The sequence below is a fragment of the Penicillium expansum genome (assembly GCF_000769745.1).
Source record: "Penicillium expansum strain MD-8 chromosome Unknown contig349, whole genome shotgun sequence".
NCBI lineage: Eukaryota > Fungi > Ascomycota > Eurotiomycetes > Eurotiales > Aspergillaceae > Penicillium > Penicillium expansum.
In genome coordinates, this window is record NW_015971314.1 from 86,600 (window position 1) to 105,237 (window position 18,638).

The window sequence follows — 18,638 nt, forward strand, 5'->3', positions numbered from 1 at the left end:
GATGTTCGTATTGATTTTCGTAATTGAGTTAAAAAAAAGATCCATATGTACTTACACCTCATTGTAAACAGAACCAGCCCAGCCTTCTCAAGAGTCCCAAAAAAAAAAAAAAAACACCTAAGCACTGAACTCCGTATGGCCATTGCTTAAATTTTCAAGCACAGCACATGAGGGTTTCGTAGGCTCATAGTAAAAGCCCTTTTTAATAATATCTGACAGATTTCGTAAATCGTATCGGGGTTGATCGCCCGCGGCCATGTTCCACTGAAGGAAATAAAAGCAACGTGTCCGGTTGGTTGAACAATAATCGGATTGGGAACGTATCAGACTTGATGGTCGAGGTGTGTCGTCCAAGCTCTTAGTCAAACCGCATAGCTCAGTAGAGCCCTATGCGGTTTCCCCAGCCGTCCGCGCGAGGGTTGACGACAATCCGATAGGGGAACGGGTTAGAATCGCTAGTGGTAATGGGCGGGATGTGGTCTTTATCTCGATTGACAACGCTCAGGATTTTCAACGCTGCCTTTTGCAGCATATTTCCCATTGCCTTGCGCACCTTGGCTCGTTCTGTAGCCGAATTAGCTCTGGATAAAGGGATCCACAGACTGTACATACCGGACTCAGTGCGCGGTGTCGCGATCGTCACATCAAGGGTCCAAATCTCCCAGCACACCTCTTCCTCGCCTTTCCCTGTCAATCCGCCAAACCAGTGCCCTGAGCGCCGCCGTTTCTTCTCGTAGAACTCGACTGCGATCCGTCCTCGCACACCCCCGCCCCCTCCGACAATCTGGCCATCCTGCCCACCGGCTGCGGAGGACAGGTGCTGTCGGACCAGAGCTGATACGCGCGATTCAATTAGCGTCTCTAGATCTGCATCGTTTATAGCGGGGAGTGTGAAATCGAGCACATCAAAGGTGACCGGCCGGATAGAAGGGAAGTAACGGTGGAAGAAGATGAGGTTCAGGACACCTGGCAGGAAATATTATTTAGCAAAAACGTGCTTGTAACGTCTCAAGCTCACGACTCACCCTTCAGTACATCTCGCACATGGGTGGTGTCGGCGAAGATCTCCAGGAAGTACTCCGGAGGGGTTTTGCGGGGCTCCATCCCCGCCATGACGCAGCTCGCAACCAAGCCGGTTGGGGTTGGATGCAGTCTCAGACGGTTCTTGTTGGGAGAAGGGGGAGTATTGTTGTAATTACAGAATGGAGGGATAATTAGTGAGCAAGTTGGTGTTGCATCGAGCTGGAGGGGTGTAAGGTGGAGTGATGACTCCACGGCTGATATGGCAAGGGGGGCGGACCTGTATCGGGCGTAGCCGACTGAAGCTTATCGCTTATCATCGAACTGGGGGGAAACCAGTTTGAAAGAGACCATTTAATGAAGTACGGAGTGTACGGAGTATGCGGAGTATGCAAAGTATATAAAGAGCAATGAGAATAGAATGAACAAGAAGGATGCATCCAGGGATTAGCGGGTTGTTGCGGGATGGCCATGCCAAATCCGGGGGAGAGCTCTAGTGGGACATGTTTGACATTTCAGAGGAATACGAAGATAGTTAAATGTCTAGTAGAGCATATAGCTAGTTAACTAGGATGTTGCAGGTACTTAGTCCTCTGTAGTGCTTTATAGGTTCGGTTCACTCACATTGCATGACGGTGAGCTTCTAGCCGAGGCCTGAAATTGGCGATCAGCGCCCGAAGCCTCTCTTCCCCATCTACTGAACCATCCATCTCCCTGGATTTATCATGATTTAAAATTGCCTGTCATTTTAACTTCTTGTTAGAGAAGTACCAAACACAAATATGATCGGTGCGACGAGGCGCTGGTTCCAGCGCAATCGCAAAGGTCTTGCAATCGGGGCTGGGGTGATAGGAGCTGGCTACTTGGCCGGCCAATACGTGCTATCCAAGATCTCCGAGGCACGCGAGCGCATGAGCAGCGATCGGATTGCTCGCGAAAAGTAAGTTTCCCTTGTTTCTCGATGACTCTTATCCCTCCGCTAGCAAGCACGCGAGCTTGCAACGGGTGGAACCCCGACCAGATACCCCGAACCGGAATCACTGACCCATGGCATTAGTCTCCGCCGACGATTCGAACAAAACCAGACCGATTGCACATATACTGTCCTCGCATTATTGCCGACCGCCGCCGAGAATATTATCGATGCCCTCCCGGTTGAGGAGTTGACCAAGGAGCTGCAGCAGAAGCGAGCGGAGAGGTTGGCTCGACTGAATGCAGGTGAGGCAACTGGGTCGGATCTGAGCTCCGTATCCCCGAGTCTGCCAGACGATGATCGGAGAAGCCTCTCCAGTTTCCAGAGTGAAGGATATGTGCACGCAAGCCAGATCGGGGACTCTTCTCTGAACTCGGACGGACAACCTCGGCCCAAACGGAACAAGACACAGCTGTGGAATGAGGTGAAGATTACCTGTGAGTCTTTATTTCGGCATAAAACCCTGTCTGTCAGAAACTAAAGTTTTCTAGCTGTCACTCGGTCTTTTACTATGATCTACACTCTATCCTTGCTCACCGTCTTCACTCACATCCAACTCAACCTGCTCGGCCGTCGGAACTACCTATCCAGCGTGATTTCCCTTGCTACACCACCTGCCAACACCTCGACAATCAGTCTTGAAGACCATGATGATGAACTCACTCAAACATTGGGCGATGACTTTGAGACCAACCGACGTTACCTAGCCTTCAGTTGGTGGCTGCTTCACCGCGGATGGAAGGACCTGATGGGAAGAGTACAAACTGCCGTAGAGGAAGTATTTGGGCCTTTGAATCCACGTGAGGATATCAGTTTAGCCAAGCTCTCTGAATTGACCTTGCAAATCCGCAAGAAGGTGGAAGGCAGCACCGAGGACGAGCGACGATCTCAAAAGTGGCTTTCTTGCTTGCTTCCCCCGGCAGAGGAAGAGGAACATGTCTTGCGCGAGTCGGGCGTGGAAGGCGTAGCTGACCCGACCTCTTCCCAGACAGCAACGAAGCTGCGACACCTCCTAGATGAGACAGCGGATTTGATTGACTCTCCCTCTTTCTCCCTCGTCCTCACACTTCTTAACAATGAGGGATTCTCAACCCTTATTGATCAAAGGTGTGCCGCTGACGCCTTCAAGGCGCCCACCTCCGCACCGGAGACTGCTCTACAGTCTTTCGATTCAATTGCTACTGTTGTGCCCCTGGCTGCCAACTCTGAGCGCAAGACAAAACTTGCCAACCTCCTAGCTGTCATGACTCGCCAGGCACATGTGATTGGCAATGGTGCCCACCCACCAAATGAGTACCTGGTCGCCATGGACCAGAACGTGCGTGAGCTCGAGGCCTTCTCTGCCGTGGTCTATAGTTCAAACTTTGACCTCGAGCTTCTTGGTGCCAAGAGCGAAACAGTATTGACTAAGGAGATGGATTTGATCGAGAATGAAACTTCTCCATCGTCTTTCTCCCAGGTCCTTGTTGAGAAGGAAGTCGAAGCTGATTTAAAGGAGGAAGAGCAAGAGATCATTGAGCCACAACCACACAGTGCCGTGCCCGAAGATCCAGCCTTCAATGAGACTGAGCCTTTGGCGGACTCGGCCTTCGAAGAGGCTTGGGGCAAGGCCACAGATGATGGAAACACATCCCCAACCGAAGAAACCCAGCCAAGACAGTAAGGCAATGAAGAAGTCTTCAACCTTGACGGCGATTTGTGTGATTCTCTCTATAACCTTACACCCTTGTTTTTGCACATCGCTCTGGACTTGGTTTCTATTTCCTCTCCATGCATTATCTTTGCGATAGAATTGAGGTATGCTAATGATATATGTCAATTCAGTTATTTATTTCTAGTCATGTTCTCTCATATATTCTTATTAGTATAACATAGCTGTCTATGTTTTTCTCCCTACAGTGAATTAGGCATGTATGCGTCATGGTTCGTTTAGCGAGCACGTGTACTTGTACGATTTTATATTCCATACCAAAGCAGACTAGTGTGAGTGGGGCAGCGGGGGTTCTTATGTTTGGGGATAGTGGCGCTGAGACAGATATAAGGATGCTAGGACTTCGCCGTGTGAGATTATGGAGCCATCTTATGTAGCATGTGCAAATTGGAACCTTGGAAAGCAAAGATATGTGCTGGGCACACCTGCCAATACCGCGCTAGTCTCGGACTACAACTTGTGACATGCAGATGTAGATTTTCTTTCTACGAAATACATACATAGTTCATACTAGTGTCGTATGTCACAACTTGTTTATTTTTCCCCACTATCACAATAGCTTCCATCTTCGAAAGTCTGTGCCTCTGTATGAATGTCAATGTATCATCAGGCACAGGCACTTTTCCTTTGTCTCTTTGCAGAAACCTGGGTACGCTGAAACATCTTGACGTCACGAGTATAATTTTTCCCATCGCAGCTCCCAGAGATCCACCAATGAGCTAATACAGCCCACTTGTGTGGCGCAGTCTTGTTTTATCGTGCAATTGAAATTTTTATCGTATTGAACTACGGGGTATAGCTTTAGTTGTTTGGTTAGAATATGTATTGACGTAGCGCTTTCAAGGGGGGGTTCGCCGTTTTTAGCCGAAGGGGTTGGACCATACGCACTTTCTTTTAATGGTTAGACCAAGTATGCATCAATACAGCCCTAAGAGAACCAAAGTCAGTGGCTGGCTGACAAGTACCCTGAATGGGACTGTTACTCCCGGCTATCATAAAAATATCCTGTACATGATGAAAGTTCTGTCCCAACGTGCGCTTGCAGGGAGATATACCCCGCATTGTGCAATGAAGTCCAACGGTCAGCCCGCTGTCATCGGTCCCTATTAGGTATAGGTATATGGCTGATACTTGAATCTGAGGGGGGGGGGATTGAGAGCATGCACATAGAAGCTAGCACATCTCCTAATAAGAGATACTCTCCTTATCTTCAGAGGGTATATAGCTTATTTGCAATTAAATGTCCAGGCAAGCATTTGAGCAATATGGCATACGCGGCAGTCCCCACTCAGATGACCGTTCTGCCTATCAAAGAGGTCTTGATCGATATTCCCTCAGCCAAAGAAGCAAAGACAACCAGGTCTGGTCGCAGATACTAGATGTTCTAGAATGCTAAACAGGATTCCGTCGTCTCTACGGAGCACTAAGGACAACATGTGGAGGAGTCAGGCCAGGTGCATCCCCGTATCGGCTAGTGAATCCGACGAGACAGACATCGCAATGGGCCATCTAGTTCGAGCCAATATGCACCAGCACTGTGCACTTCTCACACGAGTGGGAACAAATCACCACGAACTTGAAGTTGCTTGGAGTCTCGGATGCTACCTGCCATCTCATGAGGTCCGAATTCTCGCCTCACCCGAAAGCCCTAGGAAACAGGGCGGCTTGTAACAGGTACCGTGATCTTCCTGACTGTACGGAGTAGACCCCGGCGCGTGGGAGAAAACGTGGGCACCATGGACTGGCGTTGTTGATAGCGTACCTGGGTGCATTGGGGTTACGGGCGGCTGGATGGTGGAGCCGGTTGATGGCTGCAGCCCCTGCTAGGTGGTGTACGTCGGCTGGCGGAGTCCAGACGTCCACGACTCGTACCATCATTCCAAACATTTCTGTAGAAGAACCGTTCATCTCTAGTGAGAGTGATCAAGGATTCTGCGAATATGACCATGTCACTTTCAAGCATTCACGTGCTCGGCAGGAGGCAAATTTATGGGGTTGGCATATCGATGTAGCATCGATCCAAGAAAATAAATAATGATGACATTTTGACATGAGAGCTGGGGAGAGACAACAATTTGAAACATCTGAAGCTTGAGACCTTGGAATGTAACCGTATACGGTACACCGTTTACCGTAAATTACCCAGCCTCAGATGTGGCTGAGCCAAGTACTCCACCCGCCAAATTGTGTGGGAAAGTACTTCCTCCGCCGTGTTCCGTATCGTCCAATCACTTTACTCTACCAAGGAACAGCCGGTCAAAGTCCTCAAGGTTTCCCCCGATCTGCCCTCCCCTTAAGACCTGCTCACCCCGACTATTCCTCCACATTCGACAATTACTGGCAGACTCCAGGACTGTTGTCAGATTCTTTTGTAATTTCTCACTTTCACTACAGTCACCGAGATCGCATACCGATTGACTTGCAGGACTCCGTGTGTGCGACACCCCGTCACCTTCGCCTCAAAACTAGTCCGAGGATCAGCCCGAGGATCAGCCCATTGCACGTCTACAACGCCTTGGTATCGCTACATATTCAAGGCCTCCACACTCGGCCTTCCGCTCCAGACCTCCTAAAGGGGATTGTGGCGGCTGCATACTGCAGTGTGTGCTGAGGCCGCATTATCTCCCTATCCGTCAGCCGCGCGCATCGGAAACTCAGCTTTTCAAGTCATCATCACCAATCAAGGTCCCACATCCTGAAATAAACCTCCGTGCATTCGCGAGCAAACCCAACTCCCACAACCGGGACCCTACACGTTGGGATTTTAAGGCTGGTGTACTGTTCCGCCCAACATGACTGACTTTCGAATGCCCCTCCACCAAGGGCCTCCTGCTCGGAAGCCCCTCTCTGGTGCCCAGCACGGATATGGTGGATATCAGTCCTACGATTCTCCACGACCCCAACTTGCGCCCCATCTAGCGAGCCCCCAAACCACGCACAGTCGGACTCGAACCACATCCTCCAACGTGTTGCCCTACTCAGGCGGATCTCCGCACTACCACGGCGCTCCTCCGCCACCTCCTATTCCCCAAATGACTCTTCCTCCTCACCCACCTTCTCGACGCATGTCTAGCACTACTACCTCAACCTCGTCTACTGGCAACCACCCGACGGTACATGCGGGGCATGGCGTTTCTGACATCCGGCGAACCGCCTCGTCTCGCTCTGCCAACTCTCAGCTTGGATATGTGGCCCTTATGCGGCGGCAGAAAGCTACCGTGTGGTGTGACCGGGCACAACCTGAAGACGCCAGATCGCGCGAACAAGCCCTGCGTGACAAGAAGAGAGCGTACCTTGAAGTCCATGGCGCAGGCGCTGGCCGGGCAGGAACTTTGGCTAGTGGCAAGATCCGACATGGTCCTAAAGGAGCTTCTGAGTTCTCCCCCTCAAACCTAGTGGGCGCCAAGGTCCCCGTGCGACTGAGTGCGAACGAGGTTGGTGATGGGGATGATGACACTCTCAGCAGTGATGGTGGCGCAATTCACAGACGAACCGGCAGCGGCCGTAGCTCTCTAGGAAGTGCCCACCGCTACCCAAGTGGATACTCGCGGCCACAGGGAACGATGGGCAGCAACAGCACGCCCCCGAATGAGAAGACCGACCTTCCAGAAGTGTCTGAAAATACACCCGCGGAGATTCACGAAGAAGAAAAGAGCCGATTGTCATCTCTCCACAAAGATGATGCCGCGACAACACACAGCAGCGAGCAAGAGCAAGAAGACTTTGTTGGTGACATGAAGGCTCCGAGCGCCGCTTCTGCAGCAGCCGAGAAAGCACAGAAGGCAGCCGAGTTGCGACGACGAGGCAGTGTAGACGAGCGAACCACTACCATGACCAATGTGCGACTTTTCGTCGCAAATCCCGATTCAGACAGCGACTGAGGCCCTTGGTCTCATACAGCGTCTGCCACTTTTTTTATTCTTCTTCTTCTTTATATCCCGCTTCCTTCTATCTTTTATGATTTCTACATGATCTCTTTTAACACCTCGTCAATTGCACATAATACTTATCTCGTTGCAACTCCACACCTGGCGCCATTCGGCAAATCTTGATGGTTTAGACCAATGCGTCCTCCTGCTTTGTCTATATCTTCGCACGTTTACTGTCTGATTTACTCTTTTTTCCTCAAAGCGCCGCATCTCTGTTTTTCTCCAGGCCTCCTTGTTTCTTATTGTATATCCTCGATGGCACTACTGGTCTCCATAGATTGGCTCTCTGGTGTGCTCTCTGGGTTGTCTTCGTCCTTCTGCGGCTGCATACGGGACCATCCTGGCGTTGGTTATCTGGCTTCGCTTCTCTTAATCTAGGGATAGTAATCTCAACCCAAAGATCATCTCAATTTCTGTCTTGCATTTAGGATAACTTGGATTGGTATATGGTTATTGTTGTAGCTTCGTTGCCATTGCATAGCGTAGTGCAAGGCAATTGAACCACAGTAACCAAAGAAAGTACAAAACATCATGCTCATTTCATATTAACCTTGGAAGTCCAAAAGTGATGCCGTAAATTGTACAGCACACTGCAGACCCCACAGAAAATGGCCCGGGATGTCCCTGGGGCACTCGATCAGTCCGCGGGCCTGAGCACCCGTGGACGTATAGCAGTTACATAATCACACACACGTGCTTATCGGTCGCGAGCGCGAAACGATTAACGCGTCCCGGTCTTGGCCCAACTGTCACTGCTCTACTCTGTACGTTCATTAAACAACGAAGTTGATACTCTGTGATTAAAGACCAGTCGTCTAATTCGAGTGACGTCTGTTATCTGTCTCTCCTATTTACGCTTTCCCTTGGTTGACACGACCTAAACTACCTATGAACTGAAGTCGCGATCTATCACACGACAGCCTGTCCCCATTCCCCCTTCCCCCTTCCCTACACTCTCACCTGCACTCCCGAGATCTCAAGTTCTTAACTAGCTCTTTCCAAAAACTCTGGTGTCAATGGTACCCAGTACATCTCTATCACCAATGCAGTCGACCCCATCCTTTCCTGCACCACCTTCATCCGGTCCCCGAAAACGCTCAATTCACGAGGTTGATGATACCAACCTGCCCTCACCAAATGCGAAGCGACCATTGACTGAGTTCGCCGGCGAAAACCAAGAAAATCGCGATCCATCCATCCCCTCCCAACCTGACGACACTACTCCCCCGCCAGTTGAAATCAAGCGTAATCTTCCACCTCCCCCCTCGGTCGAAATCGTGATGAGACGGACATCACGAAAACAAAATGAAGCTGGTGCCGGGGGATTGACTTCCCCAGGTACCAACACTGCTTCTAATCCCGAGCCTGATGCCCCGGCCTCTAAGAAACGCAAGGTAGTCTCTGCTGGCACAGATTCCAAGCAACAAGAAAAGGAAGCCAAGGAGCGCCAGAAGGCGGAGGAGAAGGCGAAGAAGGAGGAGGAGAGGCTGAAGAAAGAAGAAGAAAAAGCGAAGAAGGAAGAAGAGAAGCGTCTCAAGGCGGAGGAAAAGAAGAAGCGCGATGCTGAGCGCGATGAAGAGAAACGTCACAGAGAGGAAGAAAAGCGCAAAAAGGACGCTCAACGTGAAGAAGAGCGCAAGCAGCGAGATGAAAAGAAAAAGGCAAAGGAGGACGAAAAAGCTGCCAGAGAAGAAGAGAAGCGCAAAAAGGATGAGGAGAAGGAGAAGAAGACTCGAGTAAGTGTCATCCACAATCGTCCTAACAGGAAGATGTCCATATACTAACCAATTCAGTCACAAATGAAATTGAATTCCTTCTTTACTAAACCACCGGCACCTTCCGCTTCATCGGGGCAGGTGATCATCGCTCCTTCTCCTAAGAAGGCATCCACCACGGTCGATCCCGCTCGCGAAACTCGTGTCGTGCAGTCGGATTATGAGCGAGAGTTTCCTGCCTTCTTCCTACAATCCCATACCGTTGTGGCACCTCCTCATCGGTTTGAGCGTGATTCCGATGCGCTCAAGCACGTACGCGAATCTATCGATAGAAGTCTACGCAACGAAACCTCAATCCAAACACATCCTTTTCGCCCGTCAGAAGTCTTCCAGATATTCCCGTTCCGTCGTGGGCGTCAGCCAACAAGCTCTGTCAGGGACATACTATTGCAACTACAAATATCTGAAGACCCAACTCAGCCTACTCACAACCAGACCACAATGCCATCTCGGAGGCCACAAGAACTTCTACGCGAGGTCACGATGAAGTCCCTCAAATTTGGCGAGGACATCCGCCCTCCCTATCAAGGAACTTACACCCGTCGCGTGTCCGAGCTATCAACGAGAAGACTTGCGCGAAATCCCTATCACCGAGGGCTGCCGGATACCGATTATGATTATGATTCTGAGGCGGAGTGGGAGGAACCCGAAGAGGGTGAAGAGCTGGACTCTGAAGAAGAAGATGAAGGCAGTGATGAGGGCGAAGATGATCTCGAGGGTTTCCTAGATGACGAGGATGATGCGCTTGCCGAGGGTAAACGTCGTCTCATTGTTGGCGATTTAGAGCCTGTCTCTACTGGAATCAAGTGGACTGCCAATGGAGTCGAGCCGGAAATGGAGGTCTATCGGATGCAGTCTATAACCGATGCGGTTAAATTCCCTATCGACCCATTCTCCACTGCATACTGGGATAAACCCAAGCCCGTGGATCCAGTACCTGCGAAAGCGCGACCCGCGACAGCCATAGACGGCTTCCTTATTCCTGCAGTCCCTAAAACAGTGGCGGCGGGCAGTGCTTTACCTGCCACATCGAAAGCGAAACGGCCATTCCCGCCAGACCAACTCGCTGAATTCAAGGAAGCAGTTGAAGGTAGTGATCTCAGTAAGATTGGGTTGGTTGAGATCTTGAAGAAACGGTTGGTTATAATGTCCGCTTCTATTGGAGCATATGCTAATCCGGATGGATCTAGATTCCCCAAGGTGTCCAAGGATACACTCAAGGCCACCCTTGATCAGGTTGCCGCTCGTGTGGGGCAAAAAGAAGTTGACAAGAAATGGGTCTGTCGGTGATACTAAGATGGATTTGGATTTCCTACATAAGTACCTATGAACAGAGTTTGGGCCTAAGCATCTGTAATGCCATCATGAACGATTCACCTAATCATGATCCAACATATTTGCTTTTTTGGGGGGGTTTTAAGAGTCGGGGTATCCCGGGTTAGCTGCATGAAATAAATGCCAGTTGCGCGTGTCGTAGTACGATGTATATAAGCCATAATATCCTTGCATGTGAGGATATTGCCACTCTCCATGACATGTATTTCTCAGATCTTAGACCCCGGGCGATTTAATAGGCCCTCAGATCCATAGTATGTTGTACATATGTGTAAAATAGCTAGAACACGTAGAGAAAGTACACGTCTATAAAATCTGAGGGGCGCATGAGGGGCGCATGGACACCTCATTCCTGCACTGCCAACGCATCGTCTCGTTGTACTCGGTACCTGTCCATCGCCCTTTAAAAACAAACCAGTTACAAGTCTCTTCTACTTGGCTTTTAGCACTTTTGTAGTCTGCAACTGTCCGTTTCGAGGATTCCTTTTGCTATCCTACTTATAATCCCTTCTTTTGTTTTATACTCCGGGTTTCATTAGTTATTTTTACTTTGATTTTAAACCCCCATCTCCCCTCCTTATTTTTTTTTACCCTTTCCTCTCTTTTCCCCCGCCTTTTCTTCCCACGCATTCATCCTGGAAGCCAACAGTTCATCCGATCGAGTGTATCGTCACTCTGAGAAACTGGTTTTCGTTTCAGAATGCGATAGTGATTCGTCGGCTAGGGGGGGTTTGCGACTATCTGTCGCTAATGGCAAGATGGTAGAACACCAAGAGGATCATTCGTCCTCTTTGCATTCTACAACCAGTACGTCATGATATTTATTCTTTGCGCTTTTCTCCCTTATATGGGGGTTGGGACGTTGAAAGAGGGGTGCTCCAATCGTTATACCCCCCTTGTTATGATTGCAGCCCAATCTGACCAGCTCCAGCCGAGCAAATACCTGATTTCCCCAAGGTTAATGCACCATGTGACTTGTCGCATCGGGCGCAAGATCCTGCATCTGTGCCTTTACCTCCTTCACCTCCGGGATCGCCAGCCATGTCGCCCGTAGTCGCACTCGAATCTCCGTTAAACGTGGGGCCAGGTGAGTTCGATGGCTCGGCCCGTGCCAGTCCCAAGGTAGAGACCGCTCCTGCCAATGGACACAATCCCGAGCCTACGACGGCTTCTATCATACCCGCACCGGTAGAAGATGTCCCCCAAATTTCCTTCGAGGATTTTGCCACTCGCTACCACCAGAACCAGCGCAAGCAGGCCCAAAGGAAGCGATTGGAGAAGCGCCTGCGCGCCACCAAGGTGTCCATTGGCGTCTCTGCGCGCATGGTTCGTGTCGGGCTGACTGCACAGCGAGGTCTTGTTGAAGCTCTCCGCCATGATGACAAGGCCAGTTTTGTCGCTCTCTACCATACACTACAAGACCTTGAGGAATCATGCTCTTCACCTGCTTCCAACGATGGCCAGACAGACTCCGTGGACGGAGAGCCATCTTTGGGAACTGACATTGGCCGTTTCCCGGATTTCCTTCATCAGCTGAGCCCTCAGTCCCGGACGGACTTTTTGGAGATTTTGCGGCTGGTCCGCTCTGATCCCCAGTTTTTGGTTGACCGGTTGAAAAGCCTGTCTTCATCCCAATTGGCTGCTTTTACTTCTCCTGCCACTGCTTTGGATACCAATGATCCCGCGTTCCCTTCTACATCCCGGGCTCGGGCCCAGACTTTCATAAACAGGAGCCAGACGCAGTCCGCTGCTTTCAAGGACCACGCATATGCTTTTGAGAGGACTGACCCACTATCTATACTTATTTTTAACGTTTTTGCCGCTCCATTGGACCCAGGGACGTCTGAATCCAGCTTGCGTATGGAGGTGTGGTCGTCCGTCTGCGCTCAACTAATCTCCAACGGAAGTAGTAGATACTATCCTCTTATCGGCCAGATCCTTTCTTCTTGGACCACCGGCAGCACTTGGAAAGCCCGCCCCAAATTTGAACTCTACCTAATGGACATTTTACAAACCGGTGCTTTTCTCCTAGAGCCTATAGCCACACCACCTGGGCTGGACTTTTCCATGGATTCCCTGGACCCCATGCGAACGGATGTTGCAGAGGAATTCTTTGCTTCTGCCGTGGATAACTTGTTCCGTGTACTTGATGACCCCGATGGCGGCTTTCCTCATGCCGTGCTACAGTTTGCAAAGGCCGTTTTACGGAAATTGGATAATCCCGAGACTCGCAGTCGCTTTTTGGAGTTTTTATTCCTCCAGTGGTTCTTTTCGAAGTTCCTCTATCGCGCATTAACATATCCTGAGGTATATGAGCCTCTAGCCCTTAGTGAACCTGCGAAGCTGACTTCAATCTGCTATTGCTATGATAGACACACGGTCTTCTCTTAGACTTCCATATCAGAAAAGATGCCCGCGAGAAATTGTTGAACCAGGTTGGGCACCGTGCCTACGCTCAAGTCTTTGCTGTTTTGCGCTCAATGTACGTCATCCCAGTTTGAACTCTGCAGATTTCAAAATTATTGCTGATCTCTTCAAGGCATCATTTTTCAATCCCTCGTCCAATAATTAAGGGCCGTGTCGAAAACATGCTCTCTCGGTTCAATGACACGATGCCGTCGGAGGCATCAATTGACCCTTCTATTCCCTCTTTACAGGCACCACTTCCTCATCGACGAAAGTCTCCTTCAACTTTCCTGATGATGTCTGCTTTGGATGTTCTCACACTCCTAGACACTCTTTTCCAGCAGACCCCTTCGTCTTTACATTCCTCACCAGCTTCTGCAGGAGTTCATTCTTGGCCATCCAGTCCACCACCATCTGTCAACTTTCGGCCTGACTCACTTACGGATTCCGGATTCGCTCGTTTCAAGCATGACACAAGTTCAAAACCTACGTCACATAACGGTTCCATATTTTCGGTGGAAACTCATTCTATCTTAGCACCGGAAAATAGCCTGTCTGAAAAGGCCGCTCGCATTCGATTTGAGTTAACTGATTTAGATCATCCTAACGAGCGGTTGAGCTTGGAGCATCCCTCCGACGAGCATTGGACCATTTTTTCAGTTGCAGCAGATGGACATGGCTTAACTTGGAGTCTGCTTCCTGATAACAGATATGAAACGTCCAAGGGCCCGATAATTGAAAGTGATGATGACGCGCACTCCACGACGCTAGGATTGGAGGAAAACCATGAAGCATTACAGACAGCGATCATTCGACTTGTCAAGGAGAATCGTATTCAAGACGCAGACGACTACGGGTTCCTTTCACAGAATGCTGAACAGTCAGCTTCCATGTCCTTGAAGCAGCGGTTCAACGAAGCGATGTTCTGCTGCCACCATGACTCCGATTTTGTTGGTGCGCACTACTGGTGGAATGCTTCACAGCAGCTCGGGCAACGAGGAACGCCTGGCTCGTCGAGGACCACAGGCGACTCATGGATCTTGGGCCCGATGCATGAGAATTACAGTCGTTCACTGATCCAATCACGAGCTGTGATTGAGCGTTGCGAGAGTGACTTTGTGTCTCTCGATCATGATCTCCGCCGACTCCAAACTCAAGTCAAAGACCTGGCGGCCACCTTCTGCAAGATCCGAGACAAGATGTGGTACATGAACGATGTCAAAAACTCTATCAGATATGAGGAGGCTAAACATGTGGCTATGGCTTTGAAAACGATGATCTACTCTGCCCGTCTCTTCAACCAGTTCCCCGAAGAACAACGTTCTCGTTACGGAGCAAGGTCTTTGGGTGGCTCGTTGTTCCAGAAACCCGAAGTGCAGGTCATGAACATGATGAAGGCACCCAGTAGCCAGGGTGGACCGAATAAGCTGTCTGACGAGCAAGTTGAGCTGACTCAGAAATGGTTGTCGCACAACGGAATCGACAATTTCTGCAAGGGAGAAGAAAGAATTCATCGATTCTGTTACGAGGTCCGAATGAGCATCAATAAACTAGTTGGTGAAACGATGACCGAGACGCCGGTGTTATGGGCAAGTGAGCTTTTCCAAAGGGAACGCTCAAAATTCGAGGGCTACGGCTCTCGCACATTCCCAGGAATGTCCATGCCTAGCACTCCTCGGCCGTCGACGACAACAAGCGAGGAAACAAATTATGCGTCTCACTTCTATGGTGCCAATATACCTGTCCCCGATCCTATGTCTTCTCGTCTTTCTCAAGATACCCCGTCATTGGGTCGCAAGCCCTCTATCCAAAGCATAATCTCTGATAAATGGAGGCCTCAGCGTGACTTGCCTTCGATTGACATGTCTTCTCTCGGGGGTTCACATGGTCGTGCTGGTTCGACATCTACTGGCGACACCTACAGTACATTCTGGTCTGCACCCCAGAGGCACCCTATGTATGCCGCAAGCGCGTCGAGCGTGTACTCGCGACCACCATCTATGTTCAGTGAGACGGCAACCCGCCAGCCCCGTCGCGTTGAACGCAAAACACACGGGAAGACGGTGTTCATGGATAACTTGAGACAGACACTGACTAGTCTGCTTTTGAGCGATTTGGGCTCTCCGGTATGGAGTTGTGGTAGTGAAACCGACGCCTGGTTCACCAATGCGCTAGACCAGAAACGCATTCAGGTGGAAATGCGCCGCCGAGCTGCTGTCCAGAAATTCTACGTCGATTATGAAGAGCGCTCCAAGCATCTTGGTCAGCAACGTGGTTCATTGAAAGGTCGCCGGAGCAGGTCTCTGGACAACCTGCGTGTATCCCAGCACAAAGCTCCTCATGTGGAGGCCTCGTCGCAGCTACCACAAGCATCTTTCGAATCGGATGGGCAGTCCGCCTTTTCATACAAGGCAGTTTTCCACCGGCTGATCGAAGTGTTCTCGCGTCATGGAAATCCCTTTGTAAAGCTCAACGCGTTGCGGGACTTGCGTTCGTTGGTGGTTGCATCGCTCATTTCGCCCCAAGATGCCAATTCCCCAACTACTCTCAGCTCTTCCCCGGGAGAAGGTGACAGGATGCGGAACAGTCCTCAACTCTATCGGAACATTCGCCACAGTTTCTCAGAGGTGCGGCCCAACAACCTACCACAGATGGACCCGATCCTGCCTTCTTCTTCTCCTCCGGAGTCTGTCACATATGGCTCCCGCCGATCTGACTACTCCACCCCCTCGGAAGCACAAATTGTAGCAACGTTGCGCGATCTGATTCTAGAAGTGAAGCCGAAGACCCTTTTCAGGGACTTGCAGTTTATCTCAGCGTTCGTCCCAGGAGACCAGCTAAACAAGACGGACCGCGGGACAGCATTCCTCCAATTCGGTCTTGCTGCATTAAGCCTCAAAGAAGAGATCTGCCACAGCATGGTCGAGATCGCCGACCGAATCGTCTTCCAAGAGCTCTCCCGTCGTCATTCCCCCTTCGCCTCGGATTTCCAATCCCGTCCCGGCCATGCTATTCAAGATGCAGCGGGAATGTGGATCATCACTGCTAAAGAGGGCAACCCAGTCGCACAGCGCGAACTTGCAATCCTTTATCTCACTCACCCGGAGCTTCTCCCCCGCGTGACACTCCCTCTGACCCTCCCACGGGATACCTTCAAGGCGGAGATGATGTATCGACGAGACAAGGACTCTAAATCGGACCCGCAGAGTATGTGTCTGGCGCTGCACTGGATGCAGTTGTCGGCCAGTGGTGGTGATACTCTTGCTCGGAACAGACTTCGTGAGCGTGAGGAGTTTGACTCCATTGCATGAGTGGTTTCTGAGACCTCCTGGTCTTTCTCCTTTTCTGGTATTGTGTTGTTTTTTATTTTTTATCATTCTTTTGTCTTTTTTATCATTCTTTTGCTCGCTGGTTCGATCTTTTTTTTTTTTTCTCTCACTTTCACTTTCTCTTTGTTTTCCTATCTTCTACATCGTGATTATTACGTCCTTGCATATATATCCATATACCCCCGTTCGGGCGATCTAGTTGGGTGATTTAAGGCATTCGTGGACTTGGGACTCTTGCCTCGGGTTTCTGTCTGGGCTTGACTCTGGAACATGACTGGCGTTCTTGAATACATTGAAAGACTCGGCGGTTTGTCGTGTTGATCTTAGTCTAATGTTATATTTCCTTGCCTATATATTTATAAGTAATGTTCGTGTCCTTCTATGCTAGAGTTATATATAAATATATATTGTCGCTTTTTAAGATTAGGTCAAAAGTGCCATGCACTACCAGTTCCTCGGGTTTCAAGGCTATCATATAGCGCCAAGTAGAAAGTTATACCTAGACAACCTTGTAATAATATGACGTCCAACCTCCCATATCTCCTCACCTGTCAATCTGATAAACGTTAGCTAAGCTGAATTCTACGTCGGGTAGATGATCGGGCCGACGTCATCGAGTGGATTTGCACCCCACCACTTGACCTTATACATATTCTTCTTTTCTTTGCTTCAACTCGTGACTGTGAGCTGACTCTTATCTAAGTCAGCCTGTTCATTTCCAAGGTTGGATTTATCCGTTTTCCCCCGTACCAACCACATCAGGCGGTGCTCAGCCTCTTTTTTTTTCTCGCACGGATTGCAGCTGAGAACTTTGAGGCTTGTGATATAATCAAAATAGAACAGGCCACATCCTTTTGATTTTCCTGATCCCCCACCCTTGGAAATCAGTCTTCTTATTACATCGTCCACTTGCAAATCGGGCGACACCCGGTCTTTCCTAACTACCATCCCACCATGACTACCGCACCACACATGCCGGCCAAGGCGCACAGCTCCGATGATGTGCACCATCGACCAAGAGGTTAGTCCAAACTACGTCAGCGCCAAACGGTGACCAAAAGTAACTATGGGATCTGACCAAGTGTATTCTTGCTACAACTAAACAGGAATCCTCAAGAACTCCAACTCCTTCCAAGGCGCCTCCGCTCCGATGGCACCCATCTCCCCGCCCTCCGTTCCAACTGTCTCTGAGCCCGAGGAGACGAAGGAACTCACCCTCCAGAACACCCTGCAGAATGCAGGCCGTCGGCGATCCTCATCCTCCACCCACCCAGGCTCTAACTCGCGCCGACGGTCGTCAGCTAGCGTCCACGACGAAAACGAGCCCCGGCTAAAGTGGGACGAAGCAAATCTGTACCTGACCGAGCAGGAGAAGACAGCGAAGATGAAGATTGACGAACCCAAGACTCCTTACGCCCCCCACTACGACCCCAGCGAAGATGATGAGCAGATGCGGCTTGACGAGGCACAGGAAACCTTAATCGATGCGCAAGGTATTGTCGTCGATGAGCTGGATAAGTCCACCAAACCCACCCAACACCGGAAGGGTGTGTCTGAGGATGAAATCCCTGACCTGGAGCTCGGTGAACCGGAGGAAAACTTCCAGGACATTGCTATGGACGACCCTCGTGTCTTCCGTGACCGTAGCATGAGCATGGACTCGCACAAGAGCGAGAAGCATGTTCATGTCGGTGTGGAGGCTGTGAATGGTGCCGAGGCACCTGAGCATGATCCGCTCTTGACGACTGAAGAGGCTCGCGCGAAGCACGCTCATTTTGAGCAGCAGCGTAGGAGGCACTATGAGATGAGGAATATCAAGGAGCTACTTGCGTATGTGGATCCTAGTTTGGCACCGATACTTTGTGATTTTGTGGGCTAACTTTATAAATCTAGCCATCCCGAGGATTTAGATGAGGAAATGGAAGACACCGACGAATCGGAGCCTGCTCCCCCGCCGTCTATGTCTCAAATGCCTCAAATGCCTGAGCGGTTCCGCAACAACGGACAATAGAGATAGGCTGGCTTTCTGGTCTTTTTCTGGTCTTTTCCTGTGCTTTCGTATCTTTGGGTTTAGTCCTTTCCCCCTACGGCGGTCCTAGTTGATTTCAGATTACCGTCGCACCAGTCTCTCCAGTTTTGTATTCTGTGTTCTCTTCTTCT

The 18,638-nt window shown here is 50.2% G+C and overlaps 6 protein-coding genes across 6 annotated transcripts; 5 read left to right on the forward strand and 1 right to left on the reverse strand.

The window, feature by feature from the left end:
• Positions 1-376: 376 nt before the first annotated feature.
• On the reverse strand, positions 377-1,113 carry PEX2_098050 (autophagy-related protein 101; the record flags this gene model as incomplete). Its single annotated transcript, XM_016747075.1, has 3 exons — positions 377-564; positions 613-966; positions 1,026-1,113. 3 exons carry the CDS (start codon positions 1,111-1,113, stop codon positions 377-379), a joined length of 630 nt encoding a protein of 209 aa, XP_016598424.1.
• A 689-nt stretch (positions 1,114-1,802) lies between these two features.
• Positions 1,803-3,656, forward strand: PEX2_098060 (peroxisomal biogenesis factor 3; the record flags this gene model as incomplete). The annotated part of the gene is made up of 3 exons (XM_016747076.1): positions 1,803-1,960; positions 2,078-2,430; positions 2,485-3,656. The coding sequence occupies 3 exons, from the start codon at positions 1,803-1,805 to the stop codon at positions 3,654-3,656; spliced, it is 1,683 nt and encodes a 560-aa protein (XP_016598425.1).
• Positions 3,657-6,511: 2,855 nt separating this feature from the next.
• Positions 6,512-7,585, forward strand: PEX2_098070 (uncharacterized protein; the record flags this gene model as incomplete). Its single annotated transcript, XM_016747077.1, has 1 exon — positions 6,512-7,585. The coding sequence occupies one exon, from the start codon at positions 6,512-6,514 to the stop codon at positions 7,583-7,585; it is 1,074 nt and encodes a 357-aa protein (XP_016598426.1).
• Positions 7,586-8,676: 1,091 nt separating this feature from the next.
• Positions 8,677-10,698, forward strand: PEX2_098080 (putative chromatin assembly factor 1 subunit A; the record flags this gene model as incomplete). The annotated part of the gene is made up of 2 exons (XM_016747078.1): positions 8,677-9,369; positions 9,427-10,698. 2 exons carry the CDS (start codon positions 8,677-8,679, stop codon positions 10,696-10,698), a joined length of 1,965 nt encoding a protein of 654 aa, XP_016598427.1.
• Positions 10,699-11,784: 1,086 nt separating this feature from the next.
• On the forward strand, positions 11,785-16,460 carry PEX2_098090 (uncharacterized protein; the record flags this gene model as incomplete). The annotated part of the gene is made up of 3 exons (XM_016747079.1): positions 11,785-13,050; positions 13,116-13,225; positions 13,283-16,460. 3 exons carry the CDS (start codon positions 11,785-11,787, stop codon positions 16,458-16,460), a joined length of 4,554 nt encoding a protein of 1,517 aa, XP_016598428.1.
• A 990-nt stretch (positions 16,461-17,450) lies between these two features.
• On the forward strand, positions 17,451-18,489 carry PEX2_098100 (PP1-complex regulatory subunit GLC8; the record flags this gene model as incomplete). The annotated part of the gene is made up of 3 exons (XM_016747080.1): positions 17,451-17,499; positions 17,585-18,308; positions 18,372-18,489. The coding sequence occupies 3 exons, from the start codon at positions 17,451-17,453 to the stop codon at positions 18,487-18,489; spliced, it is 891 nt and encodes a 296-aa protein (XP_016598429.1).
• Positions 18,490-18,638: the final 149 nt, after the last annotated feature.